General features: G+C 32.3%; 1 protein-coding gene across 1 annotated transcript in view; it reads left to right on the forward strand.

Moving 5' to 3' along the window:
- LOC141543747 (sodium-coupled neutral amino acid symporter 1-like) overlaps positions 1-13,241 on the forward strand; it is a 72,452-nt gene extending 59,211 nt beyond the window's left edge. Inside the window, exons 13-15 of the mRNA XM_074269451.1 lie at positions 10,653-10,794; positions 10,890-10,987; positions 12,959-13,241. Coding sequence (XP_074125552.1) covers positions 10,653-10,794; positions 10,890-10,987; positions 12,959-13,057 — 339 coding nt within the window. The 3' untranslated portion in view covers positions 13,058-13,241. The remainder of the gene's footprint in view (positions 1-10,652; positions 10,795-10,889; positions 10,988-12,958) is intronic.
- Positions 13,242-20,228: the final 6,987 nt, after the last annotated feature.

Consider the following 20,228-nt stretch of genomic DNA (forward strand, 5'->3'; position numbering starts at 1 on the left):
ATATGCAATCTGATAAAAGCAAAGCTAATATCTTTCCATCTATATTTGGGAAATTGCCAATGAAGAAGCCATATTGGATAAGATTTCTAGATTACTGAAACTATAACAGAGGTGGGTTCCCAAGTCTATTTTGGGGAAAATGTGATAAGTAATAAATTTACTCTATGATAGATGATAGTTCTAATATTCTATCTCAATTAAATAATAACTGTTTATCAGATTAAAGTAATTGGATTCAAGGTCACAAATAATAAGAAAACATGGAAAGAATAATTAAGAAATTAATTCTAAATTTAGTATTCAGGAAAAATATCTATCTCACCCCCCAAAACCCCACATTTATAAACAAAGATGCCTTTGGTCTTAATATTTAATCCAATCTCAAATTACTAATACACACACACACACACACACACACACACACACACACACACATACACACACACATATACACACACACACAAAATTAATAGGAAAAAAGTCAAGATACTGGATTATCTTGAAAAACATCAGTACAACTCCAAAAAGATTTAGAAAGTACTCAAGACTAAGTTCTGACAAGAAAATCAAAGAAAAAAGTCATTGTAATTTTTTTAGGCTAAGTTAGTATAAGCAGACAGAAAGGGCTACAACCAGGAGTTAACTAGGACTAACCAGGACTATCCAGGAGCATATCATGCAGAGTTCCAGAGCAAGAAGAGGTTCCAAATCCACATAAAGGGACCCAGCTTTTTGTGAAATAGCAATTGGCAACATGGTTGATCACTGTCCATTTTAGTTTTTTATGCAGAACAGATTAAAGAAGGGATATACTTATAAGAATGGAATTCTGGGAACAAGATTGGTTGTAAGTTTTAGGTTGAATACTGACAAAAAAGGAAGTTCAAAAACCAGCAGCAACTATATAGGAATGGAGAGAGGTCTCATTTCCAGCTTCCAGTGAAGTTTAAAGCCTGAAAGGGAATATTTAGGAAAGGAATCACAAACAAAACCTTTCAGTTCTGCCACTCTGTACCAGTTGAACTTTCTAGCTAATTGATAGTGACTTTTCCAGCAATAATATAATGGAAATCTAATGAGAAACAAACCCATAATTGTGTTCCTCAGATTCAAACCTGCATCTGAAACTTAAGAGAGCTCCAACCATCGGAATTATATGCTCTGTATTGAATTACTTTAGGAATAGTGAAAGCTTGTACGTCCCCAGTTTGAGCAGTCTCTGAGATCTTAGAATAATATAATACTTAATACTCTTAAGAAAGCATGTAAAGACTTAAGCAAACAAAAACTAAGCCCAGATATTACCTAAAGAAGTGTACAGGACTTGGTTCCAACATAAAATCTGAAGTCAAAATGCAGAATGACTGGAAGAATTACCAGGCTTGGTGATGGTGGTGGGATAATTTTGCTTTAAAGAATAATTATGACAATAGGGATATTTAAAACACAAACTTAAAAGAGAATGGCTTCAAAATAGCAGCAAATAATACCTCAAATAAAAACTTTGCTGTACGTTTAACCAAATTCTCAGAAGAAATGAAATAAGTTTTTTTAAAAGGTATTAAAATGTTTTTTTCTAAAATCAAGTGAAAGTTCTAGAAGAAAAAATTGAAAAGGAAGTGAAAGTTTTATGGAAAAAAGAATTGGAAAGAGAATTAATGGCTTGGCAAAAATGTTATTCAAGGAACAAATTCCCTAAAAGTTAGATTAATTAAACAGAAGCTGTTGATTTCATAAGACAATAAGAAATATTAAAGCAATATCAAAAGACTGGGAGAAAAATAAACACATGAAATATTTTATATCAAAGACAACTGATCTGTTAAAAATATCCATAGAAGTAGAATAGAAATAATTATATCATTATTATACCAGAAGCTTGGGACATCATATTTCAAGAAATTATGAAAAAATGCCAACAACTATTAGAATCAAAAGGCAAAGTAAAAATAGAAACAATCCAATGATCACCACTTGAAAGACATATCAAAATGTAGACTCTCAGGAAAATCAGTCATAATATGTGTCTTCTAAGTCTAAAAGAAGAATTACTGAAAACAGATAAAAAGAAGAAAACTTAAAGAATTGAGACCCATATTTGATTTATCTGATTTAGCAGGCACCAATATAAGAAGTGGAGAACTTGGAATAATATATTCTTTTTTTTTCCTGAGGCAATTGGGATTAAGTGACTTGCCCAAGGTCACATAGGCAGGAAGTGTTTAGTGGTTGAGGCCAGATTTGAATTCAGGTACTCCTGACTTCAGGGCTGGTATTCTAACAACTAGCTGCCCCAGGATAATATATTCTTGAAGGCAAAGAATACAAAGAGAGGAAGAGATATATGTGGACTAAGAGGAAAAAGAGGAAAAATTGGAAAATTATTCCACATAATTAGTATGAAGAATATAGTTGAGGTCTATATTGTTTTTGTTTGTCCTTCATTTTTAAAAAATGCCAACAATTCCTTAACATATACAGGAATTGGGTTTAAGTGAGGCAGAATTGTGAGCTTCATTATCTTACAAGAATCATCAAATTCCAATGGCAATACAAAAGTCAAAACAATTAGCAATGGCCTGGGATTCAGTGAATGAAAGACTTGGAGTCTGATGCCTGATCAAGCTCTAAATGCTCCATAGCACCTGCTTCATGACTGATGGAACAAATTATTCTCATTAACTCATTCTCCTGGGTAAAGTCTTCACATGCTTGGGGTGCACATCCTTCAACGCACTGACAGTCAACCTGGTTTAGCCTGCCTGTTGAAATAGTTTACTGAAATATGACTGTTATACCTATTACCGCTTGAAATAGTTTACTGAAATATGACTGGGTGAATCAGGTGGACACCAAAGATGGATAAAAAAAAGAAAAGAAGCCATCATGCCAGAAGTACTGATCCTCTCAAACACTCCATACATTCTAAAAGAACTCTATATAAAATATAAAAAGACAAGAAGGAATGGTGGGCAGAGGAGGTACTTGAATTTACTTTTATCTAAACTGGTCAAAAGAAAAAAATACAAAGTTGGGTAAAGAAATACATTTCACTTAATGAAAACACAAGGGAAGGGGGGAAGAAAAGGGTAAAATAAAAGGAGACAGAACATTAAGGAAAGGATTAATTGTAAGCAATCTAAGCTCTTAATTAAAGAGGGTGGATCCTATAAAAGAAGAAGATAGAAAAACACTTAGTAAACAATCATTACTATCAATGTAAATGGGATATACTCACCCACAAAATGGAAGAGGATAGCAAAATGGATTTGAAACTAGAATCCAACTAGAACTCTGTTATTTATTTTAAAAATTAAGTTTTTGTTTATATTTTCTGTTTCTTACATCAACATAGTATTGAATATATTCCTTCCCATACTTCCCCTAGAGACAAAAAGTCCATCATAACTTATCCATACATTGAAAAAAAATCCAAAAATACGTACAATGTGTAACACCTGTAGACATTCTCCTTCCACGAGAGGTTGGATTGAAAGCATCGTCTTGTATGTTATAATTTTGTTACATTTATTTTTAATTTTTGGTTGTATAGTTCTTTCCAATTACATTGTTAGAGTTAATGTGTATATTGTTTTCTTGGCTTTGCTTACTTCATTCTGAATTACTTCATATATTTTTGCATTCATTCACATACTTTCTTAAAGCGTAGTAATATTTCCATTACACTCATGTACCATAATGGGTTTAGCCATTGACCAGATCATGAGCATCTACATTGTTTCACCAAAAGCGTAGGTATAAATACTTTGGTGCATGTGGGATCTCTCTTATCAATGGAAATATAAGCCTTGAAATGAAGTCTCTGGTTCAAATGTTTGAATTTTAACCACTTTATTGAAACAATTCCAAATTGCTTTCCAAAAGCATTGCACCATTTTACAACTCTCAATAATGTATTGGTGTACCTGTCTTTCCATAGCCTCTAAAATATTGGCTATTGCCATTTTTGTTATTTTTCTAGTTTTCAGATTATGAGATAAAACTTCAGGGCTGTTTTGATTTCATTTTTTTTAATTGGGTTATGTAGAAGTTGTTTTTTTTTTTTTTTTTCATGTGGCTGTGAATACCTTGCAGTTCTTTTGAGACCTGTTTGTTCATATCCTTTGATTATTTATCTATTGATGGATGATCATCATAAATATAGATAAATAGATAAATAGATAGATAGATTTACATATACATATAGGTAACTAGGTGGAGCAGTAGATAGAGCATTGGACTTGGAATCAGGAAGACCTGTGTTCAAATATTGCCTTAGATACTTAGTAATTATGTGACTCAGGACAAATCACCTAACTCCTATTTCCCTCAGTTCCTCACCTGTAAAATGTAAAATGAAATAGCAAAACACTTGCCAAGAAAATCCCATAAACAACTCAAGAAGGTCATGAAGAATTGGACATGACTGAACAACTAAGTAACAAATATGTATATGTATGCATATATGTATTATTGCAATTAAAATTAAGACAAACTGAGGCAACCAAGTTTTGAGTACTTTCAATTTATTGATTAATGCTAACAGTTACCAATAAAAATTATCTTTAGCTCCTCAACAAGCCAAAAGATCATGAATGAGAATTGCTAGATTATTTTATGGACAAAAGGAGGAGCATGCCCACTAGAGGGCAGAATTATAGATGGGATTTATAACCAATATGATTAGTTTCAAAGTCAGAAGCATAAAAGACATAGAAGATAATATGATTGACTGGAAATTTGGAATGTGGAGCCAGCAATAATCCTTCTATCTTGTTGTTATGAAAGTTCATCAATGGAATCCACCTACATTGCTAATAACAATAACAGATTCCTTGGTATCTACCTTTCAAAAATAATAGATTTCCTTTACACAAGAATAGAATAGTGATTAAAAGGAATAGTGAAAGTCTAAACTTAATTTAGAGATAATGATGATTTACAGGAAAACTGAAGTTCCATATTTAACTCAGAGACAAATAAAACATGACTTACGCAGTTACACAAAATGTCAGTAGTGATACAAATTTTATTTTTTTCAATTTTCAGTATGTCTGTATATGTTATCTGTTTTTCAGTTTCTAGTAATCAAAGTATCTTATTTCATCTTTTGTAATTGCCTCCCTATACTCATACCCATGAGAGATAAATGGTCGGTTTCTCTTTCAATTTTCCTATACTATATATATTATAATATACTATTAATATTATGGGATATCTCCATGTAGAACATATTGTGTAGTGTTGTATGAAGTATTGATGCTTAAATCTCATTTCTGTTGACTACTTTCCAGTTTTCCTGGTAGTTTTTTTTTTTATAAAATGGGAAGTTTTGCAGATAATTTATGTTTTCCAATTTATCAACCACTGAGTTATTGAGTTCTATTATTTCTGAATGTCCTTTTTCTAATCTACTCAATTGATCTATATATTTGGTAACCAATATCGAATAATTTTCATGACTACTGTTTTATAATATAGTTTGAGGTTTTCTCTTTGTCCTTACTTTTTCTATAATTTTCCTTGATATTATGGATCTTTTGTTTTTCTAAATTAGTTTCTAAATTAATTTAACATTAAGTTCTGTAAAGTATTCCACTAGAAATTTGATTGGTATAACAATAAAAACCTAAATTAATTTTGGTCATATTATCTTTTCATAACGTTTCCATAGTCTGGTCAATGAACATTGAATATTCCTCCTGATATCTAAGTTGTTATTTCTTTTTTTGTATTTTTTGCATTTTGTAATTGAATATAAACAGATCTTTTGTGTATTTTTGGAAACCGATTCCCAGATAGTTTATGCATTTCATAGTTATTTGGAATGATATTTCCATTTCTATTGTTTCTTATTGCATTTTTCTATTATTATGTAAAATTATATTGATTTTTGAAGATGTATTTTATAGCCTGCAACTTTGCTTAAGCTATTGTCTCAATTAGCACTTTTGCTGATTCTCAAGGGGGTTTTCCAAGTACATTGTCATATTATTAGAAAGTAAACATACTTTTATCTCCTCTCTGCTTATCTTTTGCCTTTAATTACTTTTTTGTCTTTTTACTATTGCTATCTTTTCAAAAAATATATTAAATAATACTAAAGAAAGTAGGCATCCTTGATTCATTCCCATATTTACTGGAACAGGTTCTAGTGTATATGCAGTTCATATGATGCTTACTTTTGATTTAAGAGAGATGGTTTTTGTAGTCTTAAAAAAAGTCCCTCTATGCCTATACTTTGCAATATTTTAAGCATAAAATAATATTATACTTTGTTGTTAAATCTATACAGAGATGATTATGTGGTTATTTTAAATTAATTAAGTTAGCAATAATAACTATGTAAAGGAAAATGATAATGAAGAAACAACATGCCAAAGTTTCTGGGATGAATCTAAAGCATTCTTTGGGAGGGGAAATCTTTAGGAGCTTCCCACCAGGATCATTTTATGAAACAAATATAGTTTTTTTACCTTAAAGAGGGAAGAATAAAGTGCAGAAATAAAACTATAAGCCAATAAAATAAATGAATATTAGCTCAAAAATTTTAAACACAATCCTGTCAAACTATAGCAACTTATCCAAGAAATAATTCATTTTGATCAAGTGGAATTTATACAAGAGATTGTTTAATATTAAGGAAAACAATCAACATAATTACATTAAAAACCAAAACATACAATACCACGTTAAATTTAAATAAAATATCAAGGTGACTACAGCAACATATCACAAAGACTACACACTATGACTAGGTCAGATTTATACCAGAAGGCAGGCTTGATTCAGTGTGAGGAAAACGATAAACATAATTAGCCATGTTAATAAAAAAATCCTATAAGTTTTTGAAAAGATACAATGCCCATTTTTTTAAAGTACAAGAAAGCACACATATAAATTGAACTTTCCTTTAAATGATAAGAGTTATCTTTCTAAAATCAAATCAGCCTTATCTGTATTGAAATTAAAGTGAAAGGTCTTTCCAGTAAGATCAAGGGTATAGCAAAAGATGTCTATTGCTATTCAGTAGTGCTAGAAATGATAGCTATTAGCAATAAAGTAAGAAAAAATAAATGGAAAGAAGTATAGACAAGGAATAAAAAACAAATTGTCACTTTTTAAAGATTATAAGATGATTTACTCAGAGAACCAAAAAGAGTCAATTTTTTAAAATAATCAAAACCATTAACAACTTCAAGACTTATGAGTTATAAAGTAAACCCAAATCATTAGACTCTCTGTATATAGGGTAGCTAGCTTGTGAAGTGGATAGAGCACTAGCCTTGAAATCAGGAGGACCTGAGTTCAAATTTGGCCTCAGACATTTAACACTTCCTAGCTATGTGACACCCTGGGCAAGTCTTAACCCCAATTGCCTCAGCAAAAAAAAAAAAAAAAACCTTTGTATATAACTAACAAGTCCATCTAGGTAGAAATAGACATGTTTCATTGAAAAATAATTTCAGAATACATAAAATACTTGGTAATGTACCTATCATGATATAGATAGGAATTATAGGACTACAACTCTAAAATAATTTTTATATAAATAAATACATTTAAATAACTAGAGAAATATTATTTATACATAAAATGAGCCAATATAATAAAAATTCCATTACTATAAAAAATTAGCTTGCTTATTCAATGCCATATCAATCTATTTACCAAAGGATTACTTGAAAGAGAAAAAAAAAATCATCCAGAGGAATAAAAAGTCAAAAATCTCAAGAGAAATAATGAAAAAAGTGGGAATGTAGGAAAACTAAGTGACAGAACTTAAATTACACTTCAATATAGCAATCACAAAAAATATCTAATAACTAGTAAAGAAATAAAGAGGCAGATCCATGGAATCAGGTATACTATATAGAGAAGTAAATGAACACAATGTTTACAAGCCCAAAGATGCCAGTTATTGGGCCAAAAACTTAGTATTTAGCAAAAGCTGCTGGGAAAATTGAAAGGCAGTTTAGCAGAAAGCAGAAAGTAACAACTCACATCATATGCCAAGATAGTTCCAAATGTGTACATTATTTAAAGCAAAGGATTACATTACATGCAGAAGAGGAAATTAATTACTATGAAGAGGAAGCTCAATTGCAATTCCAAAGGGAAAAGGTCCCTTCCTGGGTAAGAATCAAAGTGCAGACCAGAAGAGCAGTGACTACATCTCTCCCTAGATCACACCATTTTGGAAGAACCAAAACCTCTCAACATATCCAAACAAACTCTGAAAATTGCTGTGTAAAAAAGTCCAGAGTTTGGGACCGTGTCTCTATCCATATGCAGAAAACAGTTAAACTTTAGTATAAAGTTCAAAATCAAGAAATAAGATAGAAACAATGCACAAACAACAAGAACATGACCATAAAAGGCTACCAAGTTGAAAGGGAAGATCAAAACACAAACTCAGAAGAAAAGTGAAAACAGCTACAAACAAACCCTCTTCCCTCCCAGAAAAAAATTCCTGGAAGAGCTTAAATATTTTGATTTTCAAAATCAATAAAAGTAGAAGAAGACATAGGGAAAGAATTTAAAGCAAAGGAAAAATTCAATTTTAACAGGTTGATAAAAGGGACATAAAAATACTGAAGAAAATAACACCTTAAAAAACAGAATTGTGCAACAAGAAAAAGAAGACAAAAATTCAATAAAGATGAGATCTACTTAAAACAGAATTGGTCAAGTGAAAAAGAGATGCAAAAGCTCACAGAAGAAATACCTTAAAAATTAAACTGGGCAGTTGGAAATTTAATGAATCTGTGTGACATCCAGAAAGAAAACCAAAAGAATGAAAAAATAGAAGAAAATATCAACTATCTCTCAGAAAAACATCTGAGCTAGAAAGTAAATAAAGGGGAGAAAATTTAAGAATTATTGGATCGCCTGAAAGCCGTGATCAAAGAAACATCCTAGATACCATATTTCAAAAAATTGTCAAGGAAAACTACCCTGATTTCCTCAAACTAGAGGGTAAAATAGAAAGTCAAAGAATCTGTTGATCATACCCTAAGAGAAATCCAGGCATATTGTAGCCAAATTTCAGAAATCCCAGGTCTAAGAGAAAATACTTCAATAAGACAGGAAAAAAACCCACCAGACAACTTTCTAATATTGTTAAATTATAGTCAGGCTCACACAAGACTACCATATTAAAAAAAAAGTAGAGGACCTAGAAACTGATATTCTAGAAAACAAAAGAATTGAGATTATAACCAAAAAATAACCTAACCCAGCAAAACTTGGTATAATCCTTCAAGGAGGAAAGTAAATATTTAATGAAATAGAAGAGTTCAAGTATTCCTGATAAAAAGTCCAGAGCTAAATAAAAATTTTACTTTGAAATATAAGACTCAAGAAACATAAAAAGATAAATATAACAGAAAAATCACAAGGGACTCAACAATAAAATGCTTATTATTATGAGGGTAATTAGATTCTATATAGATGATGCAGAAATGAGTAGATCATGTTTGGATAGTGTAAAACAATGGACAGAAAAAGTCTATTTTATGAAATCTGTTAAAATTGTTATTATAGGGGTGTTTTATCCTGTAACACAGATAGAAAAACTGAGCTATGACCTTTCAAATAATGGAAAGATCTTCTAACATATTATTTTTCAGTCACCTTTGAGAATTTTTAAAATTTTTAAATTTAAATTAAATTTATTTTTAAATGGCCTATAAGGTTATCTTATAAAACTTTAACTACATGAAATTAATAACATTCACAACTAATATGAAATAAAATAGGATTAAAATAAACAAAACAAACAATTGCTTTTTTTCAATCGAGAAGAGAAATTCTCTATTACACTCTTTTAGGGAATATTTCCACCTGTCATCTGGTATAATGTTGGTGAACAACATTGAATGAAGAAAATATGCAGTCAGAATCCAAGTTTTTGCCTAGAATGAGAGGCAGAATCCCATAGAGGTGAAATTCCATAGAGGAAAATGTGGGACTTTTTTTTAAAAAATCAAAATAATGATTATTTTCTTTTAGTGAAATATAGTTGCTTTAGCATATTGTAAACTCAATGCAAGTTAGTTATTAAGACCAGCCAAAAAAGTGAAAATGATCTTAAGTTACAGAGCAATGTTTGTAGAAAAAGAAGTGATAGTCTTATATTCCAAGCTAATTAAACCAATTTGAAATAAGGATGTTCAATTTTGGATACCACATTTTAGGAGGATGTCAGAAAAAATCAATCTGTTCTGTTAAGAAGGTAAGACTAGAGACTGAGGACCTAAAGACATATTGCCTTAAGAAGAAAATTAGGGGAAACATGGTAGCTATCCTTCATGAATTTGAATGATTATTGTATTGTAAAGGTCTAAAAAGAAATAAATTTTGGTTCATTGTCTGTTAAGACTTCCTAATAAGAAGAAGCCAAAATGAGGATTTTTTTTTTGCCTTTATCATTGAAAGTCTAAGAAAAGGCCAAATGATAACTTGTAAAAGATGCTACAAAGGAAAGAACTGTTTAGACATAGGCTCAGTTAATGGCGTCTTAGGTCCCTTTCAACTCTGAATTCCATAATTCTGAGATTCCATTAATGTAAAAGTTTCTGCACTAGAAGAACATATTTGAATACTATAAACTATCTACTAACAAAATTATTTGCTTTGTTTTACCACAGGCTCGTGATTCTCTGGCTGAGCTACTTAAGAAACCAATCTTCAATTTACTTGAACGTATTGTGATTGCTGCTATAATCTTGGCTTTTGTTGACTGTTTAGTAATCTTCGTACCCACCATGAAAGACCTTTTTGGAGTTCTGGGTACAATATGGCAATTTTATACTAATAATTCAATAACAGCTTTTAGGGAGTTAAATTTCATAATAACAGAAAACTGGTTTTTGTTCATTTTATAGGAACAACCACTTCCAATATGTTGATCTTCATTCTTCCTACAATTTTGTTTTTAAAAATCACAAAGGATGATCCTGACAAAGAAAATGAAAGATTTGGGGTATGTTTTATGGTTACTGTTATATATTTTTTCATTTTGTATGTCACTAAAACTTATCAAAAATTAGTTTGGTAGTACATAATCATACTGCAAATATGTTATAAGTTACTGTTGTCTTGGTGGGCTGCACAGCATTGATTAAGTTAAAATAGAACATCATTCTTCTCTGTTCCCTCAGAAAATGTTTATTAGATTTCACTTATATTTGATGAGAAATAGTCCTTTATTTTTACATTGGCTAGGAAAAATTATCTAGGTTAGTTATACCTCTTTATATATCTATAGGATAATGCCTAATTCTAAATAAACTTTAGGACAATCCTTCTCCATGAAAATATCTCATACAGTCAAAAGAACATAAAGTTACATTAAATAAATAAAATGGGTGAATTAGTTAAAATATTCTTCCCATATAAAATAAGTATAATAACCATTAGCAGCTCCATACTTTGATGTCTCACTTTGGCATGAAGGTGATACTGGATATTATAAAGCTCTACTAGGAGAGCACAAGTTCTGACATATAGGTGCTACCAATCTGGAAAGAATATAAATACAGAGAAGCAAGAGACTGAATGATTGTTGTCTAAGGACCAGCCTGGTTAAACTCAGAAGTTTGTCCATTAAATAGGTTTTGATTTTTTTCTAAACATGATAACTTACAGAAACTGTGTACTAAGGTGGAAAGATATTATGATCTTTGTTGATAAAGGAAATACCTACAGCAATAAGACCAAAGATTCTTAAATGTTTAAAGAAGTAGATCAAAAGTGCTTTGATATGACAAGACTGGATTCTTTTCAATATTTGGGAAACTTGTTTCCAAATCTGATTTAAGTTCAATGGCATCTTGAATCTCTTATACTTGGAGACTAAACAGTAAGGAAAGCAGGTGTGCAGTGACAGCTCTGTTGAATACCTTCCAGAACACCATTTTTGGTATCCTGAAGGCTTCTCAGTTGCTTTCTCAGCTAGTCAAAACATAGTGATTGTATGTGTTACCTGAGATGAGAATTTTCCCAAAATAAGCACATAAGTGACTTCTTGGAATAACTACATTGCTATTCAAAGTAGTTAAATAACAGACATTTTCACATGTATTTGAAAAAAAAATCTTCACTTGTATGAAACTTATAGCTGGATCCCTAAATACTTGTTATTGTTGGTCCTTCAGCCATGTCCAAATCTTTGTGACTTTATGGATTATGCCCTTAGTATTTTCTTGGCAAAAAGACTGAAATGGTTTGCCATTTCCTTTTCTAGTGTGTCCTTGTTTTACAGATAGAGGTTAAACACCTTGTCCAGAATCACAGAGCTAGTAAATGCGGTGTTTTGAACTCAGACTTTCTTGGATAGCAGACCCACTTCTCTATCCACTGTATTATCTGGCTGTCCCTCGCTACTAAGGACTTACTAAAACATGACTAGTAAGAATTAGGAAAAAGCAAGAGTGTTCATAGAATCCATTCCTAATCATCTTCAACTACCAAGGACCTCTCTCCTTATTTCCTTTGTATTTATCTTGTTTACTCTGTATATATTTACCTATAATAGATGTTGTCTCCCCTATGGAATGTAAACTCCTTCAGAGTAAGAATTGTTTTATTTTTTCATATTTGTATCACCAGTACCTAGCACAGTATCCAGCTCATGAATAAATGCAATTGATTGATAATTTTTTAATATTAAAGTGAGTGGAGATTAAATTTTAAAATGGTGGAAATGTGTTATCCACAAATCCTGTTTACCATGCACCCTTCATTTTCTAATAAAAATTTATTCCTTTGTATTTCTTAACTTAATTCATTTTTCTTTCTTCTCTGATGAGTATTGTTCTCACCCTCTTCCAGTTTTTCATCTTAATAAGGAAAAAGCAGGAACAGGGAAAAGGGGATGTATTCTAACTTTATCAAAAATCTTTGTTTTAGGAAAATACTAATTTATCTAATTATGTACTTATTTTCCCCTCAGGTTTCTCTTCTCTTGGGATTAGGAATCTTGTTCTCTCTCATCAGCATTCCTCTGGTCGTCTATGATTGGATATCTTCATCTACATCTGAAGCAAACTGAGAGCAGTCTAGATTTGGCAAATTAATATATTCTTGTTTGCTGTTTATTCAACTTACCTTCAATCAAATTCTCTCCTCCATTTTACTAGTTTACATTGTAAAAAGAAAATTGTAAACAGCTGAGATTGTATAACCAGACACCCATTTGAAATACAGTTATATACCTCTGTTTGGGATCATTTTAAGGATTCTGTTATTAGTTTTTCATATTTTTGTAATCCTGCCTAATATTTTTCATAACCAATTATATTTAATTTGTCCATCTCTAGATTTTGAGATTTTATAGTCCCTCAGGACTTTGAAAACAAGTCTCAATCATTGAGCCAGGAATTTTATGTATCATATTTCTAGGTCATGAAATAATTTTTCTATAAGGAAAGTGCTGGTTGCTTAACTGTGCCCAATACTTGAGCCTTTCCTGGACAACAGTGAGGATGGCTGGCCCAGTAGTCTGATGACAAATACATTATTACACTCTTATACACAGGCATATTCTGTGGCAAATAATCTCAATTCCAATGGGATTATAATTTTAAAATATGTATATTAAAGTTCTAATGCCTTTTATCTGCCTTTGCCAAAGCCACCATGCTCCAGATCAACTTCAGAAGAGAATATAGTACCTTTGCAGTAATGCACATATTAGAATCATTTAACATTTTACCTAAGTTGTCTAGAAAATTATGTTTATGAAAAATCTAAGTTCATGCAAAATGATCCTAACTTGTTACAGCTATATGGTCCAAAGGAAAGGAAAAAAAGTCAAACACTGATTAAAATATAAACCCCATACCTTTATTCATACCCCATAGCTTCTGCATTATACAGTATATCTTTACTAGCATTATACAGTAATGTATTACATTATTACAAAATGTCTTCATGAAAATGAGTCTTTTTGATTCCAGGTCCAGCATTCTATCCACCACACCACTTATATGCCCTTAAAGTGACTTAAAATATACTTATTTAGCAAGAAACATGAGTTTGTTGGTGTCTATCCTCCAGTATTGTTTAATCTTCTGTTTGTGTTTTTTTAATTAGTCAGCACATTTTAATATTCCACAATGTAATTTGGTATATTTAGGTAGCAAGATGACATAATGCATAAAGATCCAGACCCAAAGTTAGAAAAACTTTGTTCCTGAGTTAAAATCTGGCCTCAGACACTTACAACCTGGGTGACCGGAGCAAATCATTTAACATCTTAGTTCCTTTCTGTAAAATGAACTAGCAAACTAGGCCAGTATCTTTGCCAAGAAAACCCCAGTTTGGGTCATGAAGAATCAAACATAATATGAAGAGTCAAAACACAACTAAAATTGAATAAACAACAGCAATATAATTTATCCAATCTCACTGATGAATAACATTTCTTCAGCATTAACTACAAAATATACTGTTATTCCTTTTATTCAAAATAGTGAACATTTAACCAAAAATGCACATATAACAGATAATTAGAACTTAACACAGTAAAGTTCTATGTCAATTCCTTTCCTAAATTAAATAGGATCTAGGAACAAAAGTGCTATTATCTTAGGAAAAGGTAGCATGATTTTCTTTTTTAGTCAATGTTTTCAACTCCTGCAAAAAAAAAAAAAAAAAAAAGGTCTTAGTTTGCATTTAGAACTTTTGTAGTTACTGTACCTTCTCTACAATGTAGCATTCTTTAGAGAGCTGCCTAGAGATCTAAAAAATTCAGTGTCTTGCATAGGCTCACATACAGGATATAAACTCAGGTTGTCTTGGATTTAAGAAGTTATCTATTATTACACTTTACATTTCTCTATTCCCCTCACCAGGCAACACCTACTGTAGTTAATAGAAATTGAAAAATAGAGAAAGGACTTCTGTGGGTACCTAGTATTATGTACAAGGCAAAAGTGGTAATGTTCAAGTCATTTCTTAAAACAGGCTAGATCCCTAGTGAATTCCTTTTCTTTTTCTTCTTAGACACAAAGCAAGATTGGCTGCTTCTCTTTCTTGCTCCTCCTTTCCTTCGAAGGACAAAATAGTTTCCTCTACCTCTTAAGTTTCCTAAGGATATTTTTTAAAGATATACAATGTTCCTTCCCCACTATCTTTTTTTCACCTAGATTCTTTAGGAAAATACAAAACCCACATAAATAATTTTGTGTTCTAAGTATCAAAAAGATTGTTTTCCATAGTAAAACCTTGGCCCAGCTATCCTGAATAGCTTGTTTTATATATAATGGCAATTCTGTTTATAATTCATTTTATCATATATAAAAAATTAAAATCAAGGTGTTGGCATATATTTTCTTTTCCTTTTAAAAATTATTTGAAATATTCTTTAAAAACATTTTTGAGTTCCAAATAATATTCCTTTCCATCCCCTCCCCCAACTTGCTGAGAAGGCAACCAATATACCTATTGCATATATGAATCATACAAAATATATTTACATATTAACCATAACACCAACAAAGAAGAGAAAAATAAAGTGAGGAAATTATTATTCAATTTGCCAACTCAGAGATCATCAGTTCACTCTCTGGAGGTGGGTAACTTTTTTTTTTTCATTATGAGTCCCTTGGAATTATCTTGGATCACTGTCTTGATCAATATAGTTAAGTTTTCCACAGTTGTTCATCTTTACAATATTGCTATTACTATGTACAATGATCTCCAGGTTCTGCTCACTTCACTTTGCATTCCTATAGATCTTCTTATATTTTTCTGAACTCATTCCCCTTGACATTTCCTAGAACACAGTAGGACTCTATTATAATCCACAATTTATTCAGCCATTCTCCAATTGACAGACATCCCCTAGATTTCCAACTCTCTGCCAACACAAAAAGAACTAACAAATATTTTGTACATATGGGTCCTTTTCATTTTTCTTTGATCTTTTTGGAATACAGAGAAATCTTTGTTGATATTGCTAGGTCAAAAGGTATGCACAGTTTTATTGCTCTTTGGGTATAGTTCCAAAATTGTTCTCCAAAATGGTTGGATCAGTTCCCTACTTCACCAACAATTCATTAGTAGACCCATTTTCTCTCTTCCCTCTAGCAATTGTCACTTCTGGTAAGTGTAAAACGGTATTTCAGATTTAATTTTGTTAGATTCTTACTAAGTGCTAATGAGATAATGAGATATTAGGGTCTTACTAAGTGCTAAGTCAGTACTTGACAATTCTCTAGTTCCGGCCTTTACTGGGATTTTTACTTCTGTGACCTCCCAATGAAATCTTGCAAATGGATGTGACCCATTATAAATCTTTTGGTCGTCTGTCTTTCATCCACGTGGTAGTAGATACCTTTTCAGGATTCACTTTTGCAATGCCAACAGCAAAAGAGACAGCCTGAGTGGTCACTGAATTCCTTATACAAGCATTTGCAATTATGGGTGTGCCACAAGCAATAAAAACAGACAATGGACCTGCATATATGTCTAAACATTTTACACACTTTTGTGCACAGTATAAGATTTTACATACCATGGGCATACCTTTTAATCTGCAAGGTCAGGCAATAGTAGAGAGAAGAAACAGAGACATTAAGACACTCCTCCAAAAACAAAAGAAAGGGGGAGCCAGAGGTAGCCCTAGAGAACTTCTAAATTTAGTTCTCTACACCATTTTTTAATTTTTGACAAAGATGCACTGGCTCCAGCAGACAGGTTTTATAACCCACCAGAAGGGCAGTGTCCAGTGCAAGCATCTCCACTGTCCTTAGATAATCTCCAGGTGATGTGGAGAGATCCAGAAAGTGGTGAATGGAAGGGACCAGATAGGTTAACTGCCTGGGGGAGAGGGTTTGCTTGTATTTCTTCAGCAGGAGAAGGAATCAGATGGGTGCCAACGAGTCATATTCGCTTTGTCCATCTGAGAGAGACAGAAAAAAAGACCTCAAAACAAAGGAGAAAATCTAAGAAACATCTGACACTGAAAGAGCATGGCTAATAAGAAGACTGTTAAAGAACTTTAAAACCAGCAGGAATCATTGGATTTCCTAACACAAGATGAGACTAATGGACAATGGACTTATGGACATTTATAAATTCTCAATTGATGATTATTTGATCATGTTATTTGTTACATACTTCTAGCATGTGTTATGTTACTATGTTACTATGTTACTATGTGTTTATGTAATCTATGTAATTATGTATAATGCCTCCCATATTGATGGATTTATGTTTCAAGGTCATGACCACCCTATGTTCTAAATCAAAAGAAAGGGGGAGATATTAGGTTCTTACTAAGTGCTAAGTCGGTACTTGACAATTCTCTACTTCTGGCCTTTACTAGGAGTTTTACTTCTGTGACCTCCTGGGGAGGAGCTTGCATGCTTAGGAGGAACAAGTTCATTGGTTGAAGCAATTTTCCCCAGAAGCCCTTGCGTTATCCCACGCCCATTCTCTGGGAGGATAAAAAGGGGCAGCACTCAAGAGATAGACAGAGTCTTGTCTGGACCAGACTTGAGGTGGCTCTCTGGAGGAAAGAAGAATCTCTGCTTTAGGCAAGAGTTGAGGCAGCTCTCTGGAGGAAGAAGTCTCTCCTCTAGACCAGAGAGCAATTGACAGTTTCTGGAGACAACAGCACGTTACATAATTTGACTTTTGTCTAATTAGTAGGGGTAGCAGATGGCTCACCACTGATAGACTTAGGGGGCTGAAGTTAGGAAGATTCATCTTCTTGAGTTCAAATCTGACCCCAGACATTTTCTAACTCTAATCCTGGGCAAATCACTTAATTCAGTTTACTTCAGTGCCTCCCTCATCTGTACAATAAGCTGGAGAAAGAAATGGCAAACACTCCAGTATCTTTGCCAAGAAAATACAAAAGAGGTAATGAACAGCTGGATCTGACCAAAACAATTGAAAAAAAAATTAGTCACAACACAGCATTCATAGGAGTCAGAATACTCAACCTAGTACCTTTTGCAAAGGGCCCCTCTGCTCTGGATCTGGGTATATAGTTTGACCAGGTTCAGTCTTAAGGAGCCTGATCACTAACACAGTGTGCTCTCTTTTCTCATAGACCCTAGTTCATAAAATCTCTTATCTTAGTGCCTTGGGATGATTTCATCATAACAAATTTATCCCTGTGGTTTTCCTGAAAGAAATAGGAAAAGGTAGTCAAAGTACAATAAGAATCAGATATAAGGCTTTTCTTTTAATTTCCTGCACACCAAGGAAATACACACACATACAAAATCTCACAAGTGCTTACTGATAATAAAATTTGAAACAAGATTTCTCATTTCTTGTAGTTACAAGTAACATTTGCGATTATAGTTATATCTCTTGGGAGCTTAATACTTAAACCTTAGCAGACCACAGGGTAGTTTCTGGAATTACTCATTAGTAATTTCTTGTTCAAATAAATCCTAGCATATATCCATTGGTAAAATAGCCAGACTTAGACCAATCCTCAGCCTTCCTCTCTAATGAAAATAAGCTTTACTTATCACCAGGATGCTCCATTAAGTCCAGGATCTCTGGACCTCTCATATTCAAAGTTACTTGCAAGCCTGGACATTGCCATCTTTAGGAAAACCATAACATAAAAGACATCCCGGATCTTAAGCATAAAATCATTTAGTAGAGTCAATGGGTATGAAGGTGCAATCAGATGAAAGATCATACCTCTCTCATCACCTCACAGGCTGCTGAGAGAGTACACTTTTTTTTTTACTAATGGCAATGGGAGTGGGAGGAGACTGAAGCAAGATGGGAAAATATAGTGAAGATAACCAGAAACTATTTCTCCTTTAAAAAAAAAAATCCATGGAATTATCTGCTGCTTTGGCTCAGCACATAGTGTGGAGAATAACTTTGTCATTTGGAAGCATGTAATATCTTTTACTATTAAGCCACCACATTATTGAAAGCAGTTGGAAAGTTAATTATGTCTGATGAGCCAAATGCTAATGCCCTTGAAGTCCCCAGAAGTTTCCTGGGGAGCTACTAGAGTCTGTTTTTCTAAATAGTCAATTCAAACTTTTGCAGGAGTAGATTAATTTTATTTTGATGCACTACTAGTATATAATAAAAATGTTCAAATGTTTTATTCACACAATTTTCCTACTCTGGTACCATTTTACATTAAAAGTTTTTAATATAGATGGGGATTTATGTCATTTCTGATTTCAATGTACATTACTACTTGAAGGTCCAAAATATAAAAAAGAACTGTTTATTCCAGTTTTTAGGTCCATTTTACCAATAACCTTAAGCTGCCCCATTTATTTCATAGATTCATACAAGTAGTTTCATCACTCTAGCTGAGATAATAACCCAATTAGCTGAGAACTTCAAATTAATTCTACTTTGTAATTGATTCTTATATTGAATTAATATTGTAATTGATTCGGGTTCTGTCCTTTAGTTAAGTTCAGGAATTTAGCTTTCTCCTCAGAGCAAATTTAAACATCAACCTGATCACAAGTTATTGTAATTAAAAGGAAAGAGTTATCTTCTATATCATTGCTTTGGCATAAATACCAAGACCTCTGTTATTAATCTTCTACTGTTACATAGCTCTAAGAGATATATTATCCCTGAACATTAAATAAAGTTGTTTTTTTTTTTTTAACAAAACTTTTTTGGTGCCAAGGAGTTATCTAACTCTGAACCACTACCAAAAATTACGGATGCAGATGGATCCCATAAATTAACCAATATTTTTAATGACAGAGTGAAATGCTCACTAATCCAACAGATACTAGCCCACATTTGTCAGGAAATGTCACAATATTCCTGCCACGATGATGATAATGTCGGATCTATTACCAGTCATAATGTTCTCCCAATCCTATTTCTTGTTTTTTATTAATAAAAAGGGTTGCCTCTGCTAATTTTTGTCTCTAGTATACTTGAGGTATCCATTAACTCTATTAATAAATTCATACTTGATTAATAAACTAATAGTGCTTGGAACTCTATTTGCCTTTGCTTACCATAGAATCCAGAGCTATTGCTAAAGATCAAATTGCTGATATTGTAGTGCTCTTGAGAAACCTTCGAAAATATGTCTCAAAATTAATAGCATTTTAATTTTCCAAACATATGCAGAGATAGCTTTCAACATTCATCTTTGCAAAATCTTGCGCACCAAATTTTCTCCCTCCCTCAGCAAAAGTCCAATATAAGTTAAATTTGTGCCATTCCTCTAAACATCATTCTACATAAGAAAA

Source organism: Sminthopsis crassicaudata, chromosome 5, assembly GCF_048593235.1.
Source record: "Sminthopsis crassicaudata isolate SCR6 chromosome 5, ASM4859323v1, whole genome shotgun sequence".
NCBI lineage: Eukaryota > Metazoa > Chordata > Mammalia > Dasyuromorphia > Dasyuridae > Sminthopsis > Sminthopsis crassicaudata.